Source organism: Cucurbita pepo, chromosome 5, assembly GCF_057944985.1.
Source record: "Cucurbita pepo subsp. pepo isolate OVF chromosome 5, ASM5794498v1, whole genome shotgun sequence".
Taxonomy (NCBI): Eukaryota; Viridiplantae; Streptophyta; class Magnoliopsida; order Cucurbitales; family Cucurbitaceae; genus Cucurbita; species Cucurbita pepo.
This window is the reverse complement of record NC_141802.1, coordinates 3,439,915-3,461,017: the sequence shown is the minus strand read 5'-3', so window position 1 is coordinate 3,461,017 and position 21,103 is coordinate 3,439,915. Positions and strand designations below refer to the sequence as shown.

Here is a 21,103-nt window from a genome sequence, read left to right as displayed (position 1 = left end):
GTTCAAACCATAATATTCAATCAAATTAATATTATAATAAAATATGTAACGCTATCGATTCGAATAAGTTATGTCGTAACATGAGCCGAAATATGCATAAATTATTTTAAATAACAATGAAAAAATAAAAATAGATTTGACTTCTCGATGTTGATGTGTGCTGGTAGGTTTAATAATCGTTTTTCTTCTTCTTATGCATAATTATCATCACATGTATTAAAATCGTGTTTTTTTGAACCACAGAGTGGTGAATTACTTTTAAAGTCGTCCATTGGACCCATGATGATTATCTGGAGTACAACAATATAGAGAAGTTAATATTCGTAATGTGAATATTGTCCTCTTTAAGTGGTGGCTTGTTCTCCTCCCCAACCAATGTGGGACATCACAATCCACCCCCTTTGGGGCCAGTGTCCTCGCAGGCACTCTATCCTTCCTCCAATCGATGTAGGATCACCCCCAAATCCACTCCCCTTTGGGGCCCAGCGTCTTTACTGGCACACCGCTTCGTGTCTACCCCCTTCGGGGAAGAGCGAGAAGACTGGCATATCGTCCGGTGTCTGGCTCTGATACCATTTGTAACGACTCAGGCCCACCGCTAGCAGATATTGTCTTCTTTGAGCTTTTCCTTTCGGGTTTCCCCTCAAGGCTTTAAAATGCGTCTGTTAGGGAAAGGTTTTCGTACCCTTATAAGTGGTGGTTTGTTCTCCTCCCCAACCAATGTGGGACATCACATACAGTGTAGTTGATCCATCACGGATAGCAAAATCGTATTTTTTTTAATCTTGTGTCCTAAAATAACTTATCTAACCCTAGTAGTCGAATACTCGATATATTTTTGAATAGGTGACCTATTTGAATCAAAACGATCGAGTTTCTTTCTTTAATCCCGAAGAGTTGGAAGACTTGACTTTAATGGGATTGGGCAAAAGTTAATGCGATTGTGTAGCAATTGAGAGGAAGCACCATGAAAATGGCGTTGTGAATTGCTGTCCCATTTCCTCTTGGAATATACGGATAAGAGCCTAACTCACCTTTTGCTTCCTACAAATTACCTCTCTATCTCTACAGAATTAACAAACCAAAATGGCTTCAAAACTCATCAAATCCTTTCTTCTTCTCCTCCTTTTGGTCTTTGTTGTTGGGTTGTTCTCTTCGGGTAACTTTTTACTTCTGTTTTGGTCTTTCATTCGAGTTGGTTGTGTCGGTGATGATGCTAACGATTTCTTTTTTCGTTTAGGAATGGTCGATCCACTCATGAACGTCAAGATTGCAAACAACTCTATCTTCAAGGTATTGCTAAGTATTACTGTATGCATGCGACTTTTATGATGACTCTATCTTCGAGGATGTCGTATATGAACTGTTCCTTCCAAACTAACTAAATGATTTGGTTTCTGTTCTTCCTCAAATTTGGAAAGGTTTCTAGCTTCCAAATGAAGGCGAGAAAACTGGCACTTGACGTTGATTATGATGACCCTAGAGCCAATAACCGGCATGACCGCAAGAAGCCCGGCAATGGAAAGCCTTGACATAGCCTCACCTAGGCTTATGAGCTCAATAATAACAATATCTTTTAGCTTTACTTTAGTTCAACACGTCTAATGAAAATACTTTAAGTAATTAAGTTATGTTTAGAATAACAAGTTTCCGTCATTACTAATATATTTGTTATGGAACGAGAATGTATATTAGCTTTATCAAATGGGATAGACCTTTTGTAATAAAGCCTAAAGGATACAGTCATCTATCTAATGCTTGTGGCCTCACTGGGGGGGAAGTTTGAGCATTTTTTGAATGTAAAATATGAATGATGAGCCAGAGTTTATGTCAGAAGAAGGCTTCGTGGTTGCATGATTGAAACTTGTTGATGAGCCAATAAGACAGATAAAAAATGGAACTAGAGGGATAAAGTGATCAAGACAGATAAGAACAGATTAAGAGAGATCAAAGCAAAGAAATTATGAGTATTATAACATACATCAAAACCAGAGTCTATGATCATCTGAACGCCATCTAAAGTTGATTAAAGAATTGCTTATAGATAAAGGGGTCCCAATCGGTACAATGTGGCAGAATTTTCCACCAAAAACAAAAAGAAAAAAAAAATGTCTCAGGAACCTGCTTAAGACATCACGACTGAAATGCGTGACGAGTCGAAACCAAAAAAGAAAAGGACCAATGATGCACATTTCAAAAAGTCGGGTCAATCAAGTGTTATGCATTCAAGCAACGATACAAAAGAACGAAATGAGAACAAAATGAAGTGAGAGATCGAGGGACAAAAAGTAAATTACAGATTCAACATATCAGTATGTGTACATCCAATCATAGTCGAGTATAAGCTGTTGGCTTCCTTCTGGAAACTAAGAATCATAAAGTAGAAAGGAAAAGATCCAGAACCACTAAAGAAAATTGACTTCATTACATGATGATTCTCATGTTGATCTTGGGTATCAAAACTAAAGATAAATTACGTAAGTTTCTATTGTTCTTGCATGCCAGGCCAGAGAGAATAGTACTAGAAGAGATTTGTTTTATGAAGATCCGATTCTTACTATATCTTCTAAAGAATGAAAATGTGCCTAAAATGACATAATTTAATGATCATAATGACCATGAACAGAGACACTATGAAAAAGATGAAAATAAGTCAACTAGTCAGTAGAAGAAACGAATAATATAAACAACCAAGTACCTAACAATGTAATGGCTTGTTTTAGAAGTAAACTTCAGGAGTGAGAGGAGAGGAAATGTTGAAAATGCATCCAAATTAAGCCATGGTAACAGAACTTGACAAGGAATATAATCTTTGGCACCCTCAAATTTCCAATCATCAAAACTTTCCTTGTACAAATAATATATACAGGTCCATAAAAAACTCAACTTTCGACCGGGTAGGTGAGCAGAAGTCCCACACAACCCAAAAACTGAATCCAAAAACGCAAACATCACAACTTTTGTGATGTTTCTAATACATATCATCATTGCCAAAATAATAACAAGATATCGGATGGAAAAAGGAACAAATAAAGAAAAAGCAGACTCGGACGACTGTACTTCAAAAATGACCTGAGGGATGTAACGATTTCGTGAAATTCACCGTATTGATCATCATGTATGTGGAGCTACAAAACGCGACCAAATGAAATGCAAATATAGGATATGATGATGACCCTTCATGGTGCTATGCAACTGAACCAAACGAGGTGTAATTTATAGGAGGATTTCACAGGAAAGACCAGAATACACCCAGACCATGAAAACTCACAAGACTGATGCAGAAAAAATAAACAAAAGGGTAAAAACTCCTTATAACTAGAATCGCTAGAGTAGAAGTTCAGAGAAAAATGCTCGAGGGTGTCTAAGCCGGGGCAGAACAAGTGAGTGAACACACAACTCCTTGTACTCGATCCATTTCCACAACCCAAAACCATACCCCACTAGGTTGGACACTATCTCAAGTCAGAGATACAATTTGAATCAACCACGCCATATGAACTGGGGGAGCTAATGGCGCGCACCCTCCTCCTACTTCTACCATGACATACTAGAACCCGACTTGATGCTGCTAATGCATGAGTTAGCAATGCTTTCATGATGATGCAAGAGTTAGTAGTGACAACTAGAAGTGAACAGCTTCCTGTTGCCCTGTGAGTGAAGACTTGTAAGATGCAATCCGGACCCCAACTCAACACACCCACCCATATGCATGCAAGGACTTCAAATGTGACAAAAACAAGAAAAAAGAATTTGCCAACCAGCAGAAGGCTAAATTGAAATGGCACGGCTGATGGCCAACTTTGCCCATTCAGCAGATTCTTTAATCAAATGGTCATCGGAGGACAAGCATTCACTTAAAAAGTCTTTGCTCGAGACAGATTGCTGAATCAAAGTACCAGCGTTGCTCCCCAGTGTGTCCGCTAGATCTCCAAGGACGCCAATGGCAGTTTTCATAACAACTTCATCCCTGCAGGAAAAACAAGTATGAAAACATCAAACAAACAATTCCACTTTATGGAAACACATATTCACACACAGGGGGAGAAAGAGAGAGAGAGAGAGAGAGAGCTCAGAAAGAACTTACATGTCTTTTCTGATGTAAATGCTATCCAAGAATTGAAGTATATGAGGTGCGTAAGGGACCAAAAGCTGAGTTTTTGGAGAGCTCTTGAAACCTTGGAAGATCCCTGAATATGCTTCCAAAATCCCATTTCTCAAAGAATTTGTATACTCGGTCATTTCATCATCAATACCTGCGGTGTGTGCAGATAACTCTGCTGCCCTTTGAAGCATGGGCATGGCATACATCAAGTACTTCTCAAAGTTCTCCCCTATAGCAAGTGCTATATCACCAAAGCAAGAGAAAATAGGGGGCTTAACGGAACGATGCAATTGATCACTGGATAAATTCTTGAGCAGCTGAGTCATAATTCCATCACAGTACGGCAAAATCTTATCCTCCAACGCCCTGCATATGTCCCCTACCACACCTACAGTGACGGCACAAACTTGGTACTCCTCAAAATTCTGGAGTCCCATTTCTAAATATTTATAGAACTCGGTCATGTATTTCCCAAAATCTGGGCCAGTTGAATAGGCAAGGGCTCCAATCGCCAGCATTGCTTCCTCATGTACAGTGGCATTTCTGCAAGCAAATACCCTTAGGAAAAGTCCCATTATTTGGTCCGCATACTGCATAAAGGCATACTTATGAGGCTCTGATGATCCTAGCTTCTGAATAAGAACTTGTAAGCACCCACAAAGCAGGCCTTGTAGTTCCCCCTGTCTCTCCCTTTCATCAGATGAAAGTTTTTGCCCCTCAAGAGTATTGTGCAGTTCCATCATAATTACAGGAACCAGTTGCAACACCATTGGAGCTGTTTCATCAGTTTGGCACCGCACAACTTCATTCAATGTTTCATATGCAGCGGTCCTCAAACGTGATTCCCCAGCATCTTCTCTGTGAGTAACAGCCAAAAGGGACTGAACAATTTCTTGGAAAAATGGAGTTAGAGGAGATGCCGGCCCAACATCTTCATAACCTTGAGCAAGAAAATAGAGGGCACCACAGGCTTTCTCTGCGACATTTGGCACATCCTTCATGCTCTGAAGCAAAACTGTAATGATCTGTTGGCAGTTTGCCTGATGAATAATGGGGGTATCTATATTTGAGCCATGAAGGAATTCAAATATCCGTCCAAGGGTCCATGCTGTCGTATCTTTCACATGGTTATTTGGATCTTGAGTCAAGGCAGTCAGCATGAACGATAAGGCCACATTAACAATGGGCATTAATTTTTCTGGAGCAGGCCCCTCCAAAATTGAACCAAAAGCATAAGTGGCTGCCTCCCTCTGCCTCCAATCTGATTTTGTTATGTTCTCTTCAATGAATGGCATCACAAGCGGAACAATATCATCTCCCACCGTCCGTGCAACTAGCCCAAGACATGTTCCCCCAGCCATGGCAATGTTCCAAGCCCCTTCATCTTGATCCTGATCCTCTTCTTGCTTAAGAAGTGTCTCAAGTAACACAGGCACAAGCGCAGGTAGTGCCTGCTTGATAAAATAAAAGCACGGTGTATCAGAATTCCCAGTAAAATCATCCCCATACTCTTCCAAGATATCTATCTCCTCATCACAAATAGAACTCCAGAATTCAATGGCCTGAAGAGCAACAGGTTCTTCATCTTCCCTAACAGCCTTTGCGGTAATGCCAAAAATATCCTGGATGTAGCGAGCTAACTTGTCGTAGTATGTTGACGCAATTGAAACTAAACATTCGAAAGCTGCCTGGCGTATTTTCACTTCAGGACATAGTGTGGCCTCACAAACAACTCTCATGATATAATCACGCTCCATATCATTGCTAAAGTTTGCTTGAGCAAACCCAAGGGCATTGTACAGTGACCGAGTAGCAGCAAGTCGAACATCATTGTTTCCTTCAGATTCATTCATTCCCTGGACAACAGCAGTCAATATCTTATTCACTTGATCTTGATCTATCACGTCTGGAGAAACTTCCTCACATAAATAACCAAGAGTCTCCAAGGTCGCTTGCTTGACATGTGATGATTGTTGATGAACATTCAACAATAGTGAACCTATCAATTCAGACCATTGCTTATGAGGCAACTCAATGCCTGCAATCTTCGCAATGACTTGAGAAGATGTGGACCTAGCATCAGCTATTGCTGAAGACAGCGTATTCAACAAGCAAGTCTTTATCTGGGTCTTCACATTGCTGTCCAGGGATAACCATCTCTGAATAAGCTCAAATTTTCTATGTTGTTCCTTGGCATCCAATGCATTCTTAAGTATCAGACCTGCTAATTTACGACTGTCGACTGGCTTTTCCTCATTTCCTAATTCACCAGAGAGAGACAGCAAGAAAATAGGAAGGTTTTGCTCCTGGAATTGCCTTAAACTGTCTTCTGCCTGCTTCCTCACAGCTGCATCTATTGACTGTGCATTCAGAAGAACCTGCGTAACCTCCAATGCCATATTTCACCTGAAAGACAGAAATAATTTGTCTATAAATTGTTAATTGAGACAATTAGTACTTGCACCACAGCTTAAATTTCACAAATCCATTTAGTACACAAATAATCAGCAAATCCTAAAAGCTCATTAAGAAATCTTAAAAGAAAAGACAAAAACCAAATATATCAATCAATCACAAAACTCAAATACAAAGAACCTAAACCCAGATCTCAAATCTCAACAGCGCAACCAAACAATCACAAAACTAATTGAACTGCAGGTGATCTATGGAGAATCCGGCCGTTAAAGTTAAATTAACCCACCGTGTACGCCGATATTAAAGCGCTTCCAGTTCAAACCACAACAAATAAAAACGATAACAAAATTTCACAGGATCGAAATGAGCTGAATGTAATGACACAGACCACTGCAACAAACTCGTCACACTTGAAAATAAAAAACAAAAACACTGATACTCCCAAGGCAATAGGAAATACATCGAGAACTGAATCCAATTTAAGATACAAAACAGAAAAGGCATAAATCGGGAGAAATTGAATAGAAAATGCACAGATCAAAAAGGCAGAAAATCAGTAAGCAAAATGAAACCCAATGACCAAAAACACAAGGGGGTTTTGAAGGTAGAAGAGAAATCAATACCTGGAATGGGAGAATTGAAGGAATTGCAAGAAAGAAGAAGACTGTGGAAGAGCGAAAAGACGGCAGTTGGAGGAACCCTAGAGGAAGAGGAAGGGAATGGGCGAGAGGAAGAAGAAGGAGAAGAAACTGGAAGAGCGCAAAGGCTGGACTTGAAATGCTAAAAACTAAATTTATTTTTTATTTTATTTTATTTTTCGCTCCAATGTAATAATTTACGAGTGAATTTCGGATGCATTTGGTTTCATTTCGGATTTTATTTTAGGTCTGACTTGTCAAACCAATAAAATAACAACGTTATTGTTGCCTTGCTAGACCAGACGAAAACAAATTATTTTTTTATTATTTTTTAACAAAAAAAAGTACTAAACAAATCTTTGACAAAAAAGCCCTACGGTAAAATAAGTGAAATGTCCATTTTTTTTTTTAACCCTTGAGAAATAAAATTATACTTTTTAACGGTTGTAAAAAAATAAAATTTTGTGTAATAAGTTTTGGATATTCAGTAACCACAGTAAAAAAAATATTTATCTATCCATTCATGAAGTAGATCAACCGTCCCCCTATATGAAAATAATTATACGATGACTCTAATTCTCTTTCTCTGAAAATATAGAAGGGATTTTGTGCGCCAATTTCCGCCATTGTTCGCCAATCTGCCAATATCCGCTAATCCCTTTAGTATGTAGAGGCGTTTTATTTTGAAAGTCTAAATTGTTTAATCTCACATTGAGAAATGATGATTATCTGTCTAAAACTTAATATCACGAGTTATCTTAGCAACATAATATAGTAGGAAAAGACGATTGTTCCTTGAAATTAGTCGAGGTGTCCACGAATTAGCCCACAAATTAGCCAAGTCGGGTCACTCACTCAGAGATTAGAGATATCAAGAAAAAAAAGATTTTGAACGTACGATCCCGAGTCGTAATTAGTGCTTCTCAATTCATAGTACATGAGGCATAATAACTTTAGGCCCACATAGAAGTTGAATGCTCTTTATTTGAACCATTTTTAAGGCTTTTAACGCAAATACAATGAACAACCCTTCCAAGTTCCTACCAAAATAAATTTGAGAAAAAATAAATTCAAACTTTGCACCAATTTAAATCTTAAATTATTGATTATATCAACTTAAAATCTAAAATAAGTTTGTTCGTCCCGAACTCTAAACAGCAAGAAAAATTATCATATAGTTCTCTCGAAATAAATAATAAAAGTAAATAGAGAGAGACAAGAACGAAAAAAAAAACATTTGTAGAATTATGCATTAACAATTCTTAACTAAACTATCAAGAGATTGTCTCGGAGTTCTATTTAAGACCTGCAATTATCAAGTTAAGTCAAGTCATGCAACTATTACCGAGGCAGGTAGTACAAGCTTTCCTAAAACCTCACCCGAGATAGAGAAATCGACATCAAAATGGAGATCATAGGCATCTATGTACCTGGAAAAGGAGTGTTGCATAAGAGTTAGCAAAATAACACCAATCCCCAACAAAATCCAAAAGCTCTCCTTATCACAACCAATAGAAATCCAAAACTCAATGGTTGCAAGTCCAAAAGCTAGTGCTTCATTAGTTGTATCCAGCACATTGAATCATTTGAGATGAAACACTACGAAAAAGTAGTCATTATTTGAGATGTCCTCATTGGACTATTCCTTACGGACTTCCTCTCTCAAGGTTTTAAAACGTGTCGACTAAAAAGAGGTTTCTACACGTTTACAAAGAATGTTTTGTTCTCCTTTCCAACCAAAGTGGGATCTCACAATCCACCTTGGTCCAACGTCCTCGCTGGTACACTACTCGGTGTCTAGATCAGATACCATACCGAGACAATTGTGATCTAATTACAACAATGATGGCATACATAAAGTCAAGGCACCATTTTCCACTTCATAGCATTCTTTTCCTAAATAACAATATTAACAATGAGATAGATACTATTGCAGCCTTCAGCATTTGATATGAAACAGGTAAACTTCATAAGTACTCTGAAACTATCTATAATGAAGCTGTTGGGAGGGGCCATGCATTGGAGTATTTACATTCAAAAGGGACGTGAGAAATAATCTCTACTTTCCCACTAAGACCATGAAAGGCCAGTTAAACTCGCAAAGATCACAAGGCCACTTTCCATCATTGTCTTTTTCATTAATGCTGGCATTGTTCTTGACAAGATATTCAGCGATCGCTACTCTATCACAAACAATGGCATAATGCAATGGAGTTTGGCCATCAACTTCCTATGTCAGAGGGTGCACAAAATTTCATTCACAGAGGAAGCAAAGGATAGATCCAATAGAACACAACAACAAATGCACAATTTTTCTTTTCAAAAGATAAATAAAATTTGCAGATCTTTGAAATTTTACCTTAATTAAGATATAATCATTTCTGTCTAATACTATTAGTCCACGCTCAATAAGAAACGTGGCACGGGCAAGAGCTACCACCGAGTAAAGACTTGGGCTCGGGTTGGTATGAAAACCCCGCAGATGATCTTGATCAGTAAATAGAATATAAATGTGTTCTAGGTACCTTTACATCTATATCAGCATTCCTGCTAACAAGCAGCTCCACAACATTAGAATGCCCCACGATCCAATGACCAATGCACTGTGGTCCTTCCTTCACTGTCTGCAACCATTCAAAACAATTGTTTAGGAAAGATATTACTCAACATCGTCCTTGGAATGAAAAAAAGTTACAACAAGGACAAGAGCCAAGAAGTTACAACAAGCTTTAATCACATATACTCAAGCTATGGTGGGCTCGTCAAAAGAAATTCTATAAGATGTTGGAACCTTCTTTACATGTTGTGCAAAGGAACTTCAAAACAGAGATCCATTAATGAACTCATAGTTGAATTTATGGAACTTGTCCAACGGTGATACTCAAACTTACATGGTGCAATTCCACTTCTTTTGTCTTTGCATGTTAATAAACACATTTTAGAATTGAAAAAAATCGAGTTTTTATTTTAGCTTGATTGAGAGATAAGTTTTTAACTTGCAAATTCTTGCATTTAGAACTTGCATGCTAGAGTTATTCAAGTGGTATTGATCAAATCTCTTGTGGAGTGATTCGAATCACGAGTTTAGAAACAAGTTTTCTTTACTCTTGATCTTTATCATCAAGGTAATCCGTTTCATAACTTTCCCGGATAGATTCCATATCAAAAGTGGTTGTATAATCCAATATTTGGCGTTGTCCTTTAGAAACCAGACAGATAAAGCACCTCTTCACATAGTTATAAAGACATCTATTCTCATTTGAGGCCAGTAAAATCAATTAGATATAAGTTCAAAGGTCTTATCTTCGCCAAAATGCCCTGCTAGACCTTCTCCACGTAGTTCCCAAATAAGGGCTTCTCTTAACGAAGTAGAATACATAAGAAAATCATGAATAGGTGCATTTCCCGCACACTGACCTTCATTTTTTGGATAGAGTTCTTGATTAACAATAACTTTTTTGTCAATGTTCGAGGAGAGATAGTTTTGTGAAGTCGAAGCTTCAAATCCAGTTAGAACTGAGATATCAACGATTAGTCCTTTAGTATCTTTACTTCTACCATTAACACTCCCATATTTGGTCATCACAGACATTCAAAGCAACTTCTAAAGAGAACAAAAAACGCAAACAAACAAACGAGAAGAAAACAGGGCACGTAAAGATGGTGAAGTAAACAGATTAAGTTCTCACCCCACTTGCACTAACCAACCAAGATGGATATCACTCGGTAACGACATCAATGTAATTTTGCAACCGTACTTCATTGGAGACCTTGGGAGAAAGCAGACAAATGCAGTTGCGGCGCTGTAGAGCTCATCGAATTCGGTGCTCTCCACCCCTTCCCAATCATCATCATCGGAATCCCTCCCACCAATACCGCCATTCCTCACACTACCATGTTCGTGCGCCAATCCGAAATCTCCCGAACCCGACCGGAAAACAGCCAGGTCGCTTTCGATTACCTTGATGCCGGAAGCTCCTCCGGCGGATTCCTGAATGGAAATAGCGGTAGTACGAGACGTAGAGAGGTTGTCTTCTTTAAAAGAGACAACTACAGAGATCAACTTGACAACTCCGCCATGGCGGTTTGGAGAAGCTCTGCCACTCCGCCATGGCGAGGCGATTGAATCTGAAAGGGAATTGAATGAGCAGAGATAAGGGGGAGTCCTTGGAGATGGAAGATTGAAGAAAGGTAAAGCCTGACGCGAGAGAGAGCGCGCGAAAGATGAAACTCACGGTCTATTGAAAGCGGCGGTGTACGCAGTATCGGAAGTCCCTTCCCACCACGTAATTTTGTACATTTACACGTGGCATGATCTTACTCGTCGAAACATCCATTAGCATGCCACTAAGACCACACCACAACTATCTCCTCTTACAATACTCAAGATTAAATTCTTAAAATAAAATAAAGAAAAAAAAAAAGTTAGTAACAATTTCGTTTCTAAACTTTAGTATTCAATAAATTAAATTAAACTTTTATCTATTTAATTTCTACTGTAAAAAGTCTTATCAAAAGTGTTAATTATTTTAAATTCATAGAACATTCCATCAGCATATAAGAAATATAATTCAAATTCATTATAATTTTAAAAATAACTTTTAATTTAAATACTAAATTATATGAATATTAAAGGACAAAATTTTTTTAATGAATAATTATATCACACAATAATCAGGGGAAAATAATGAATTATGCTGTGTTTTTAACTTTATTTATATTCTTGCTATGCAAAATGAGCTTTTAAAATATCATTAGCTTTTTTTTTTTTTTTTTTTTTTAATTCTCTATGATCCGTAATGGCGCACTACCAAGAATTCGTTATCAACGTATTAATATTATATTTATAACAAAAATATATTAATATTCATATCAGATTTGAGCAGTGCCCAAGTGAGCAAATTGGTCCGTTGCTAAAAAACAATTCAAAAATTTTCAAATGTCAACCACGTAGAATCCAAATTTTTAGGCCAACGAAAACTCAAAATTGATACCATAAAAAATCCGCTTAGCATTCGAACATCAAAACTATAAGCTTAGACCTTAAATTTTCATAATTACATCGAACGAGTCCCAGAAGGAAGCTATTCTACAAGTGCCTAAATGAAATGACGTTAGTTCAAGAATGAGCGGTCAAAAGGGTTTTACCTCTAACGTGTGAAGGAAGCCTTCCTCGGTCACTTCATCCGAATGCAATAGTGAAAATGTGCACAATAGGCATCATTATCATCGTCTTCATTCAAACATAGAAGAGCCTGCAAACATTTTGAGTTCAAATATGCAGAACAAACCAAGGCAACATTTATTCACAAACAGACCTTCGAAGTAAAGAAAAGGAGGTATAAACAAGCCAACCGAACTGGAAGAACACGGGCGTTTCAGCCTTTCACCCATCACAATTCTGTGATGTTTCTGTAAAGCTTTACATATCATGCAGAGAACACAGCTACATAATGAAGCTAACCAAAAAGAATGAACGAACGTACAGGAATGATGCCCTTAACGGTATATTGGTATGAAGGTGTGTCTGTCCTCAAAGGTTTACAATATGAAGTGGAGAGAAAGAGATGAATACAACCGGACCATGAAATTCATAAGACTGATGCAGAAAAAATTAAACAAAAATATGAATGGATAAAGTCCTTAAATAGAACAACTGCTAAAGGAAGTAGAAGTTCATAGAGTAGCACAAGGGTGCCTATAAGCGGGGCATAACAAGGAGGCAAACACAACTCCCTCTGTGTACTCACTCATTCATCCATTTTCAACATATCCCAGAACCACAAGGCTGGGCATTTATCTCGAATAAGAGATATGTTCGAACCGACCCAGCTGTATGATGAATGAATGATGACAGTACTTAAATGGATGCCTCCTCCAGCTTTCCACCATGACAAAATGAGATGTACCGACTTCATGTTGCTAATGCAATAGTTAGCAATGCTTTCATGATGATGATGCAAGAGTTAGTGACAACTGGGAGTGAACAGCTTCTGTTGACTATAAGTGACGACGACTCGTAAGATGCAATCTTGGACCCCGACTCAACACACCCAAATGCATGCAAGGACTCCAAATATGAATAGAATATGCCAACTAGCAAAATCCTCAAATAGAAATGGCACGGCTGATGGCCAATTTGGCCCATTCAGCAGATTCTTTAATCAAATGGTCATCTGAGGACAAGCATTCACTTAAAAAGTCTTTGCTTGAGACAGATTGCTGAATCAAAGAACCAGCATTGCTTCCCAGCGTGTCTGCTAGGTCTCCAAGGACACCGATGGCAGTTTTCATCACGACCTCGTCCCTACAAAAATAGTCCAGCAATCAACAAACATAAACAAAATTTCAATCCAAATACAGAAACAGAGATCGGAAAAGAACTCACATGTCTTTCCCCATGTATATACTATCCAAAAACTGGAGTATATGAGGAGCGTAAGGGATCAAGAGCTGAGTTTTTGGAGAACTCTTGAAACCTTGGAAGATCCCTGAATATGCCTCCAAAATGCCATTTCTCAAGGAGTTGGTGTACTCAGTCATTTCATCATCAGCACCTGCAGTATGTGCGGACAACTCTGCCGCCCGCTGGAGCATTGGCATGGCATACATCAAGTACTTCTCAAAATTCTCCCCTATGGCAAGTGCTATATCACCGAAGCATGAGAAAATAGGGGGTTTCACAGAGCGATGCAATTGATCACTAGACAAATTCTTAAGCAGCTGAGTCATAATCCCATCACAGTAAGGCAAAATCTTATCTTCCAAAGCCCTGCATACGTCCCCTACAACACCAACGGTGACAGCACAAACTTGGTACTCTTCAAAATTCTGAAGCCCCATTTCAATATATTTATAGAACTCAGTCATGTATTTAGCAAAATCTGGGCCTGTTGCATAAGCAAGGGCACCAATGGCCAGCATTGCCTCCTCATGAACCGTAGCATTTCTACAAGCAAAGACCCTAAGGAAAAGACCCATCATATTATCTGCATACTGCATGAACATATACTTGGTTGGCTCTGCTGAACCTAGCTTCTGAATAAGAACTTGTAGACATCCACAAAGCAGACCCTGCAATTCACCTTGTTTCTCCCTTTCATCAGACGAAAGTTTTTGCCCTTCAAGAGTATTGTGCAACTCCATCATGATGACCGGTACAAGTTGCAGCACCATTGAGGCCATCTCATCAGTTGCGCACCTCACAACCTCATTCAATGTTTCATATGCAGCAGTCCTCAAACGTGATTCACCAGCATCTTCTCTGTGAGTAACAGAGAGGAGGGTCTGAACAATTTCTTGGAAATAGGGAGTTAAAGGAGATGATACACCAACATCTTCAAAACCCTGAGCAAGAAAATAGAGAGCACCACAGGCTTTCTCTGCGACATTTGGAACATCTTTCATGCTCTGGAGCAAAACTGTTATGATCTGTTGACAATTTGCCTGATTAATTATGGGTGTATCCACATTCGAACCATGAAGGAATTCAAATATCCGTCCAAGGGTCCATGCAGTTGTGTCCTTCACGTGGTTATTAGGGTCTTGTGTTAAGGCAGTCAACATAAATGTCAAGGCTACATTAACAATTGGCATTAACTTTTCTGGGGCAGGTCCTTCCAGAATGGAACCAAATGCATAAGTTGCTGCCTCCCTCTGCCTCCAATCAGATTTGGTAATGTTCTCTTCAATGAATGGCATAACAAGTGGGACAATGTCATCTCCAACAGTTCGTGCAACCAGCCCAAGACACGTACCCCCGGCCATGGCAATATTCCAAGCCCCTTCATCTTGATCTTGATCCTCTTCTTGCTTGAGAAGTGTCTCAAGCAACATGGGCACAAGAGCAGGGAGTGCCTGCTTAATAAAATAAAAGCACGGAATATCAGAATCTCCAGTAAAATCATCCCCATATTCTTCCAAGATGTCAATCTCCTCGTCACAAATAGAACTCCAGAACTCAATAGCTTGAAGTGCAACAGGTTCTTCATCTTCTCTAACAGCCTTTGCAGTAATGCCAAAAATATCCTGGATGTACCTAGCTAATTTGTCATAGTATGTCGAAGCAATAGATACCAAGCACTCAAAAGCTGCTTGTCTTATCTTCACTTCAGGTGATAGTGTGGCCTCACAAACAACTCTCATGATATAATCACGCTCCATATCATTGCTAAAGTTTGCCTGAGCAAATCCTAAAGCATTATACAAAGATCGAGTGGCAGCAAGTCGGACATCATTGTTCCCTTCTGCCGAGTTCATACCCTGCACAACAGCTGTCAATATCTTGTTCACTTGATCTTGATCTATCACATCCGGAGAAACTTCCTCACACAAATAACCAAGGGTCTCCAAGGTGGCTTGTTTGACATGAGTTGATGGCTGATTGACATTCAACAAAAGTGAACCTATCAACTCAGGCCACTGCTTATGAGGCAACTCAATGCCTGCAATTTTAGCAATAACTTGGGATGCTGTTGACCTAGCATCAGCCACAGGTGAAGAAAGAGTACTCAACAAACATGTCTTTATCTGGGCTTTGGCGTTGCCGTCCAATGCCAACCATCTTTGGACAAGCTCAAACTTCCTATGCTGTTCCTTAGCATCCAAGGCATTCTTAAGTATCAAACCAGCTAATTTACGGCTATCAACAGGCTTCTCTTCATTCGCTAGTTCACCAGAGAGAGATAACAAGAAACTGGAGAGGTTCTGCTCTTGGAATTGCCTCAAACTATCTTCTGCCTGCTTCCTCACAGACGCATCAATTGCCTGAGCATTCAGAAGCACCTGTGTAACTTCCATTGCCATATTTCACCTAAACACGTGAAAAAAAAAAAAAAAACGCCGTTCAATCATTAGTTCTAACAAGTACCCACTCACAAATCACTTTAAACCTCGCAATCTGATCTAGTCCAGAATCCAGAAGTCTAAAGAAATTCCTAGCCTCGTTAAGAAAACCGTACAAAAAACAGCATCGAAAACCTCAATAATACAGAGGAACCATCAAAAACCCTAGTCAAACATCAACTGATCTAACAAGAACACCACTCTTATTCCAACTAACGTAAAGCTAAAGCCATGCCGGAGACCCGGACCATACAAAACACGGCAAGAAATTTCCACAAGATCGAAGTGAACTCTCAACGAAATCATAATACACCCGACACTCCAAACAAATTCCACCCCTTCCAGACACTCAAAAACAAACTAAAGGCCGCCACATAAATCTATATCCGAAAAAAAAAAAAAATCAAAACAACATACGAACAAGCCATTGATGTACAGATCAAAAGAAAAAAATACAGTGAGAACATTTCCAATCGTTAATACCAGTGGGAAGCCGCGGTTCCAAAAAAAGACCAAGAACAATTACCTGGGATTAACAAATCGACAGTACTTGAAGAAGATAAACGAGGAAGAGCCTCGAGTCGGCGTTCTGAAAACCCTAGAAGTATAGAAGCGAGAAGAAGAGGGAGAGAAGGAGTGCAAAGTGCAAAGCTGGATTTGACATACAAAAACAAAAACAGCTTCATTTTTAAAATAGCAATTATTTCCAGGTAGTGTTATTACGCGGTAAGTTTCATTTTAAGCTTTCTGAGTCTGATCCGTTCAACCAATCAAAATTGTAACTCAATTCAAGTCAAAGTCAGTGAACGAGGAGGATCGTGGGATGATCTGTCATAATCATTTTCAACCGTTGATTTCCAGAAAGTAATTTCATCTCCAAAATGGTACAGTGAGACGGTCCTTATGGAAGCAAAAGTCAAATTTGAATGATGGAAAGATAACCTAGAGGTTGTTTGAAACAGTAATCTACGCTACGGTTAGTTGAAAGTTACCAATTTTAATATATTTATAAATCACTACCACTATTATCGTATTATTGCTCTTTACCCCCCCCCCAGCTAAATTACAATAAAGCCCCTCTTATATTTCTCCTCAACTCCCTTGCCTTTAATAAATAAATAAATATATATATATTAGCAAAATCAATTTATATTCCTAAACTTTCGGTTATATTTTTTAAATATGTTCTCGATATAATTATTTATAACAACCTTAGTTTTATATTGATATAAAGTCGCTATCATATACATGACGTAACTTATTTACGTAGAAACATTCATTTAAAACGACTTCATAAAACGATGACATGGACTTAAGTTATTAGTTTTAATTATTTTAGACGATAAAAAAAAATATAAACTTTTTTTTTTAAATTAAATAATAATAAATTGGGCCCTAAAATTTTCCTAAGGTACGAAGGGGTGAGCTGCCACGCAACAGTAGATATGATATGGGCCCAATGTCACATGCCAACACCGCTGTCCAGCTGGCCCAGTCCAGATGGATAATAAAAGAATTTTATTTTTATTATTTTGTTAGAATAATAATTTGTTTCTAAATAAAAATGTTTTTAGTTTTTCCCGAAAGGAAATTCATTTAAAAAATAATAATATTAATAATTTATTTCAGGTTTTTTAGGGAAATCAATTAAAAATAAATAAATAAGGTCAAAAAAATAAGGAAAATAAAAAATAAAAATAGTATATATTAAATATAGATAAAAATTGTATTTGAAAATTATATTTTGTGTGACAAATTCCCTTCTTTGCCCCTCCTCTCTTCAATTAGTCAACTAAACAAAATAAAACAGCAAACAAAATTAAATAATAAATAATAAATAATATATATATATATTTAAGAAAATTGCAATAAAGGGGATTGCCTTCTTTCCATATCTCCCATTTTACCAATATTTGCACTTCCCATAACCTGAAAAATAAAATCAATGAGAATAAATTGTCATAATTATTTTATTTTTTCTATTTTGTTGAAATTTAATTTAAAAATGAATATTACATTATCCGTCAAATTCCTCTCACTACCCTATTCTCGTTCCGCCCTATAAACGCTATGGAGCATAGTGATTATAGCTGAAAATTATAAATCGTCCCCTTTCAAGTCAGGGAGGTAATAGGGTCGGATATTTTTAAAGAGTATTTCTCGATCGATCTTATAAATTCTCAATTCGCTCGTCCATTAAAATTAATATTTACATAGCTAATATAAATAAAACCTTTTAAATTTAGAATATTAAAAAATGGAGGGGCAAACTTGTAATTTAAAGACTCACTTGGATCCACCGTGGTTAGATCGCCCGTTTGTTGAAAATCGCAATCTGAATCGTTCCCGTCTGTTGCTTGAAAGTACGCGTTCATGACGTAAGCAGCATGGGCTCGGACCGTATTGGGAAGAAAACACGGCCCATTTTCTTGAATCGGCCCACAATCCAAGCCCAGCCCACAAACGTAATCGATGTTTCTTTGCAAGGCCTCGGAGTCGGCCTCGGTTTTGGGCAGGCACCATGTTTTACCATCAGCCACTGGGCTTGGGCTTGGGCTTGGGCCTTTTGGTGTGGGTTCTGGGCCGTGATGGGCTATCGGTGTAGACGACTGGGCCTGTTAGATCCAAGTCGACAACAAACCAATCAACCAACATGTAACGATCATGATTATCAAAAACGTTTTAGGATGGGTTCGGGCTGTGGCAGCTACCGTGGGCCGGAGAATCCCAATCTCATAAACCGGACTCAGATCCGGTTCAAAAAGACCAAAGTTTCTCTCACCGACTGGACCGGGCTTCAGATTTTCGTTAAACAGAGCGAAAATGTACGTCTCGAAGGTCCGGTTCGGCATTAGCGGCGTGCCCACCCCTGATACGACATGTCGCAAGAGATTCCCGTTGTAATCGGCGGCTTCTTTTGGGCCAACGCCAATTTGGGCCGGGTCACCCTTAGAGGGCCAGCCCGTTTCGGCAATAACAATATCCAGATCCGCAAAGCCCAAGCTTTTCATGGCGGAATAAACAGCGTCCAATTGAGCGTCCAACATGTTGGTGTATAAAATCCCTGAATCTGAATCGTACACGCCAGGGTTTGGCCGGAAGAGAGCGTAATCTAGGGTTTCGGCGGTGGTGCCGAAGAATGGGTATGGATTCACCATTAGCGGCGAGTTTGTTTCTCTCAGGAAGCTCAGCATCGGCTTTATTACGTGCGTGTCGTAGCCTTGCCGGAATCTTGCAGTGGACGGCGGGCTTGAGTTCGACAAGATTCCGAGTGAATGTGGCGTCGAGACTTGAATCCGGCGGCTCAATGAGGCTTCGGAGAGGGCTGTGTGGAGGCTCTGCATCGCCGGGACGAGATTCGCGATGAGCATTTTGTTGGCGGTGGACAAGACTTCGTTGCCGACTAGAATGCGTATGATGTCAGTGGCAGGTACGTAGGGTTGGACGTTGAATTTGATCCATTCTTCTGCGAAATTTGGCTTTACTAAGCGGGGGATTTGATCATTGGGGACTGTGATGGTTACTGAGATGCGTGTATGAGCGAAAGCTCTTAAGATGTCCGGATTGGCATCGAACAGTCTGATGCGGTCGATAATGGTGGAATCCAAGAGGAATTCCGCAACCTTAGACGGCAGAGGGAGATTGTCAGCCAACGTTCCATAATTGACTCCGATGGATCCACCTTTAGCTGATGAACAAATGAAAAGGTAATTGAAATTTTGAAGCTGAGATAACAATGAACAGACAGATAATCACATAATACTGTGTGCCATTTAATTACCTTGGATGTGGAGGAGTGTAGGGAGAAGAAGAAGAAGCAAAGTCGCAGCAATTGAAGTGTAAGCACGAAGAAGGCGCGAGAGAGCGAAAGAGGAAGCCATTGGTGAAGAAAGCGAGAAGAGTGAATTGAGGGTGGCATTGGCCATTGCTGAAGAAGTAACATTTTGATGCTTTGCTTTGCGATTGGGGAGAATCGTATGTTCTTGGTAATACCCTTCAAGCTTGTTCTTCTTAGAGAGCTTTATTTGCTTTTGAATCTGTTCTCTATTAATTTCTCTTTTTTTTTCCTTCCCCTTTTAGTAATAAATGACAAAATCTATGCTTGTTTTGATGTGTTCAAGTATAATTAATATTAGGGTTTTCTTTAAAAATGTTTGATTGATAGAACAAGTGATGGTTTTGTGCAAATTTTTTCCCCAAATATGATCAATCTTGCCTTTTTCTACAAGCAAAAGAAATAGCCTTTTCTTGTCAGTGTGGAGAAGGAACCTGACAAACAGTTGCTACAAGTTTGATTAGTTAATTAATTATTGAAAAGTATGATTATGGTTTTTACTAATACCTTTTATTCATATAAACTTCATACCACTGCTAGCTATTATATCTTCTTAAATGGTCAATTTCTTCGAACATCGAAATTTTTTATTGCTGTCGGTTCATGCTTTCTGTGGAAAATCAAAAAAATTAGGTAGTGGGGGAAGTCTGTTGCCACTATACTATAAAAAAAATTAGGTAGTGGGGGAGACTTTACAACTCTACTCTAAAATAAAAAAAAATTAGGTTGGGACTCTCACGTCAAGCAAAGTGAGTCAAGCAAAGTGAACATCTGGGCACGCAAATGCCAATGTACAAGAATGTAGAATGTCATGAAGCGATCAGAATGCCACCATATGACATGTTCATCTGGCCACTTGAAAGTCAATATTAGAAGGATGTAGAATGTCTTGAAGCATGAAGCGCATGTCCATCTTACCACTCGAAAGTCAATATAGAAGAACTTCATGAAGCCATCAAGAGTTCACCATATGACATGTCCATCTGGCCACTCGAAAGTCAATATAGAAGAATGTCATGAAGCGATAAGGAGGACACCATATGACATGTCCATCTGGCCACTCGAAAGTCAATATAGAAGAATGTCATGAAGCTATCAAGAGGACACGATCTAACATGTCCTTTAAAGAGGAGATGAGAAGACATAATCAAGATAAGGGCAAGAGTGTCACAGATATGCTCGTTGAAGGGTCGGGTAGGACTCCAAATTTTAACCTCGAACGTCGGGGTTCTGAAGGAAATTTGGGCATGCGGTGTTGGAGTCAAG

At 38.8% G+C, this 21,103-nt stretch overlaps 4 protein-coding genes and 1 long non-coding RNA gene across 5 annotated transcripts; 1 reads left to right on the top strand and 4 right to left on the bottom strand.

The window, feature by feature from the left end:
- Positions 1-1,002: 1,002 nt before the first annotated feature.
- On the top strand, positions 1,003-1,735 carry LOC111795213 (uncharacterized). Its single transcript, XR_002815176.2, has 3 exons — positions 1,003-1,159; positions 1,241-1,293; positions 1,422-1,735. It is a non-coding gene; the product is annotated as an uncharacterized LOC111795213 (long non-coding RNA).
- Positions 1,736-2,793: 1,058 nt separating this feature from the next.
- On the bottom strand, positions 2,794-7,308 carry LOC111795207 (importin subunit beta-1-like). Its single transcript, XM_023677499.2, has 3 exons — positions 7,144-7,308; positions 4,088-6,511; positions 2,794-3,970 (listed from the first exon to the last, which is right to left on the bottom strand). The coding sequence occupies exons 2-3, from the start codon at positions 6,502-6,504 to the stop codon at positions 3,772-3,774; spliced, it is 2,616 nt and encodes an 871-aa protein (XP_023533267.2). The 5' UTR covers positions 6,505-6,511; positions 7,144-7,308; the 3' UTR covers positions 2,794-3,771.
- A 1,707-nt stretch (positions 7,309-9,015) lies between these two features.
- Positions 9,016-11,495, bottom strand: LOC111795211 (acyl-CoA-binding domain-containing protein 2). Its single transcript, XM_087123908.1, is given in 7 exon segments — positions 9,016-9,388; positions 9,684-9,740; positions 9,742-9,782; positions 10,576-10,712; positions 10,882-10,942; positions 10,945-11,388; positions 11,480-11,495. Coding segments are annotated over 7 exon segments (927 nt in total). The 3' UTR covers positions 9,016-9,217.
- A 1,146-nt stretch (positions 11,496-12,641) lies between these two features.
- Positions 12,642-16,685, bottom strand: LOC111785450 (importin subunit beta-1). The gene is made up of 3 exons (XM_023665842.2): positions 16,529-16,685; positions 13,547-15,970; positions 12,642-13,465 (listed from the first exon to the last, which is right to left on the bottom strand). Exons 2-3 carry the CDS (start codon positions 15,961-15,963, stop codon positions 13,267-13,269), a joined length of 2,616 nt encoding a protein of 871 aa, XP_023521610.1. The 5' UTR covers positions 15,964-15,970; positions 16,529-16,685; the 3' UTR covers positions 12,642-13,266.
- A 1,141-nt stretch (positions 16,686-17,826) lies between these two features.
- Positions 17,827-19,690, bottom strand: LOC111785451 (O-Glycosyl hydrolases family 17 protein). The gene is made up of 3 exons (XM_023665843.2): positions 18,714-19,690; positions 18,293-18,617; positions 17,827-17,931 (listed from the first exon to the last, which is right to left on the bottom strand). The coding sequence occupies exons 1-3, from the start codon at positions 19,371-19,373 to the stop codon at positions 17,906-17,908; spliced, it is 1,011 nt and encodes a 336-aa protein (XP_023521611.2). The 5' UTR covers positions 19,374-19,690; the 3' UTR covers positions 17,827-17,905.
- Between the last annotated feature and the right edge of the window lie 1,413 nt (positions 19,691-21,103).

Coding starts and splice junctions, on each gene's coding strand:
- LOC111795207 (XM_023677499.2), bottom strand. CDS start 6,504: ATGGCATTGGAGGTTACGCAGGTTCTTCTGAATGCACAGTCAATAGAT. Junction 3,971..4,087: donor ATTTACATCAGAAAAGACAT/GTAAGTTCTTTC, acceptor TTTTTCCTGCAG/GGATGAAGTTGTTATGAAAA.
- LOC111785450 (XM_023665842.2), bottom strand. CDS start 15,963: ATGGCAATGGAAGTTACACAGGTGCTTCTGAATGCTCAGGCAATTGAT. Junction 13,466..13,546: donor ATATACATGGGGAAAGACAT/GTGAGTTCTTTT, acceptor CTATTTTTGTAG/GGACGAGGTCGTGATGAAAA.
- LOC111785451 (XM_023665843.2), bottom strand. CDS start 19,373: ATGCTCATCGCGAATCTCGTCCCGGCGATGCAGAGCCTCCACACAGCC. Junction 18,618..18,713: donor TTGGGATTCTCCGGCCCACG/GTAGCTGCCACA, acceptor TGGATCTAACAG/GCCCAGTCGTCTACACCGAT. Junction 17,932..18,292: donor TCTAACCACGGTGGATCCAA/GTGAGTCTTTAA, acceptor TTTATTTTTCAG/GTTATGGGAAGTGCAAATAT.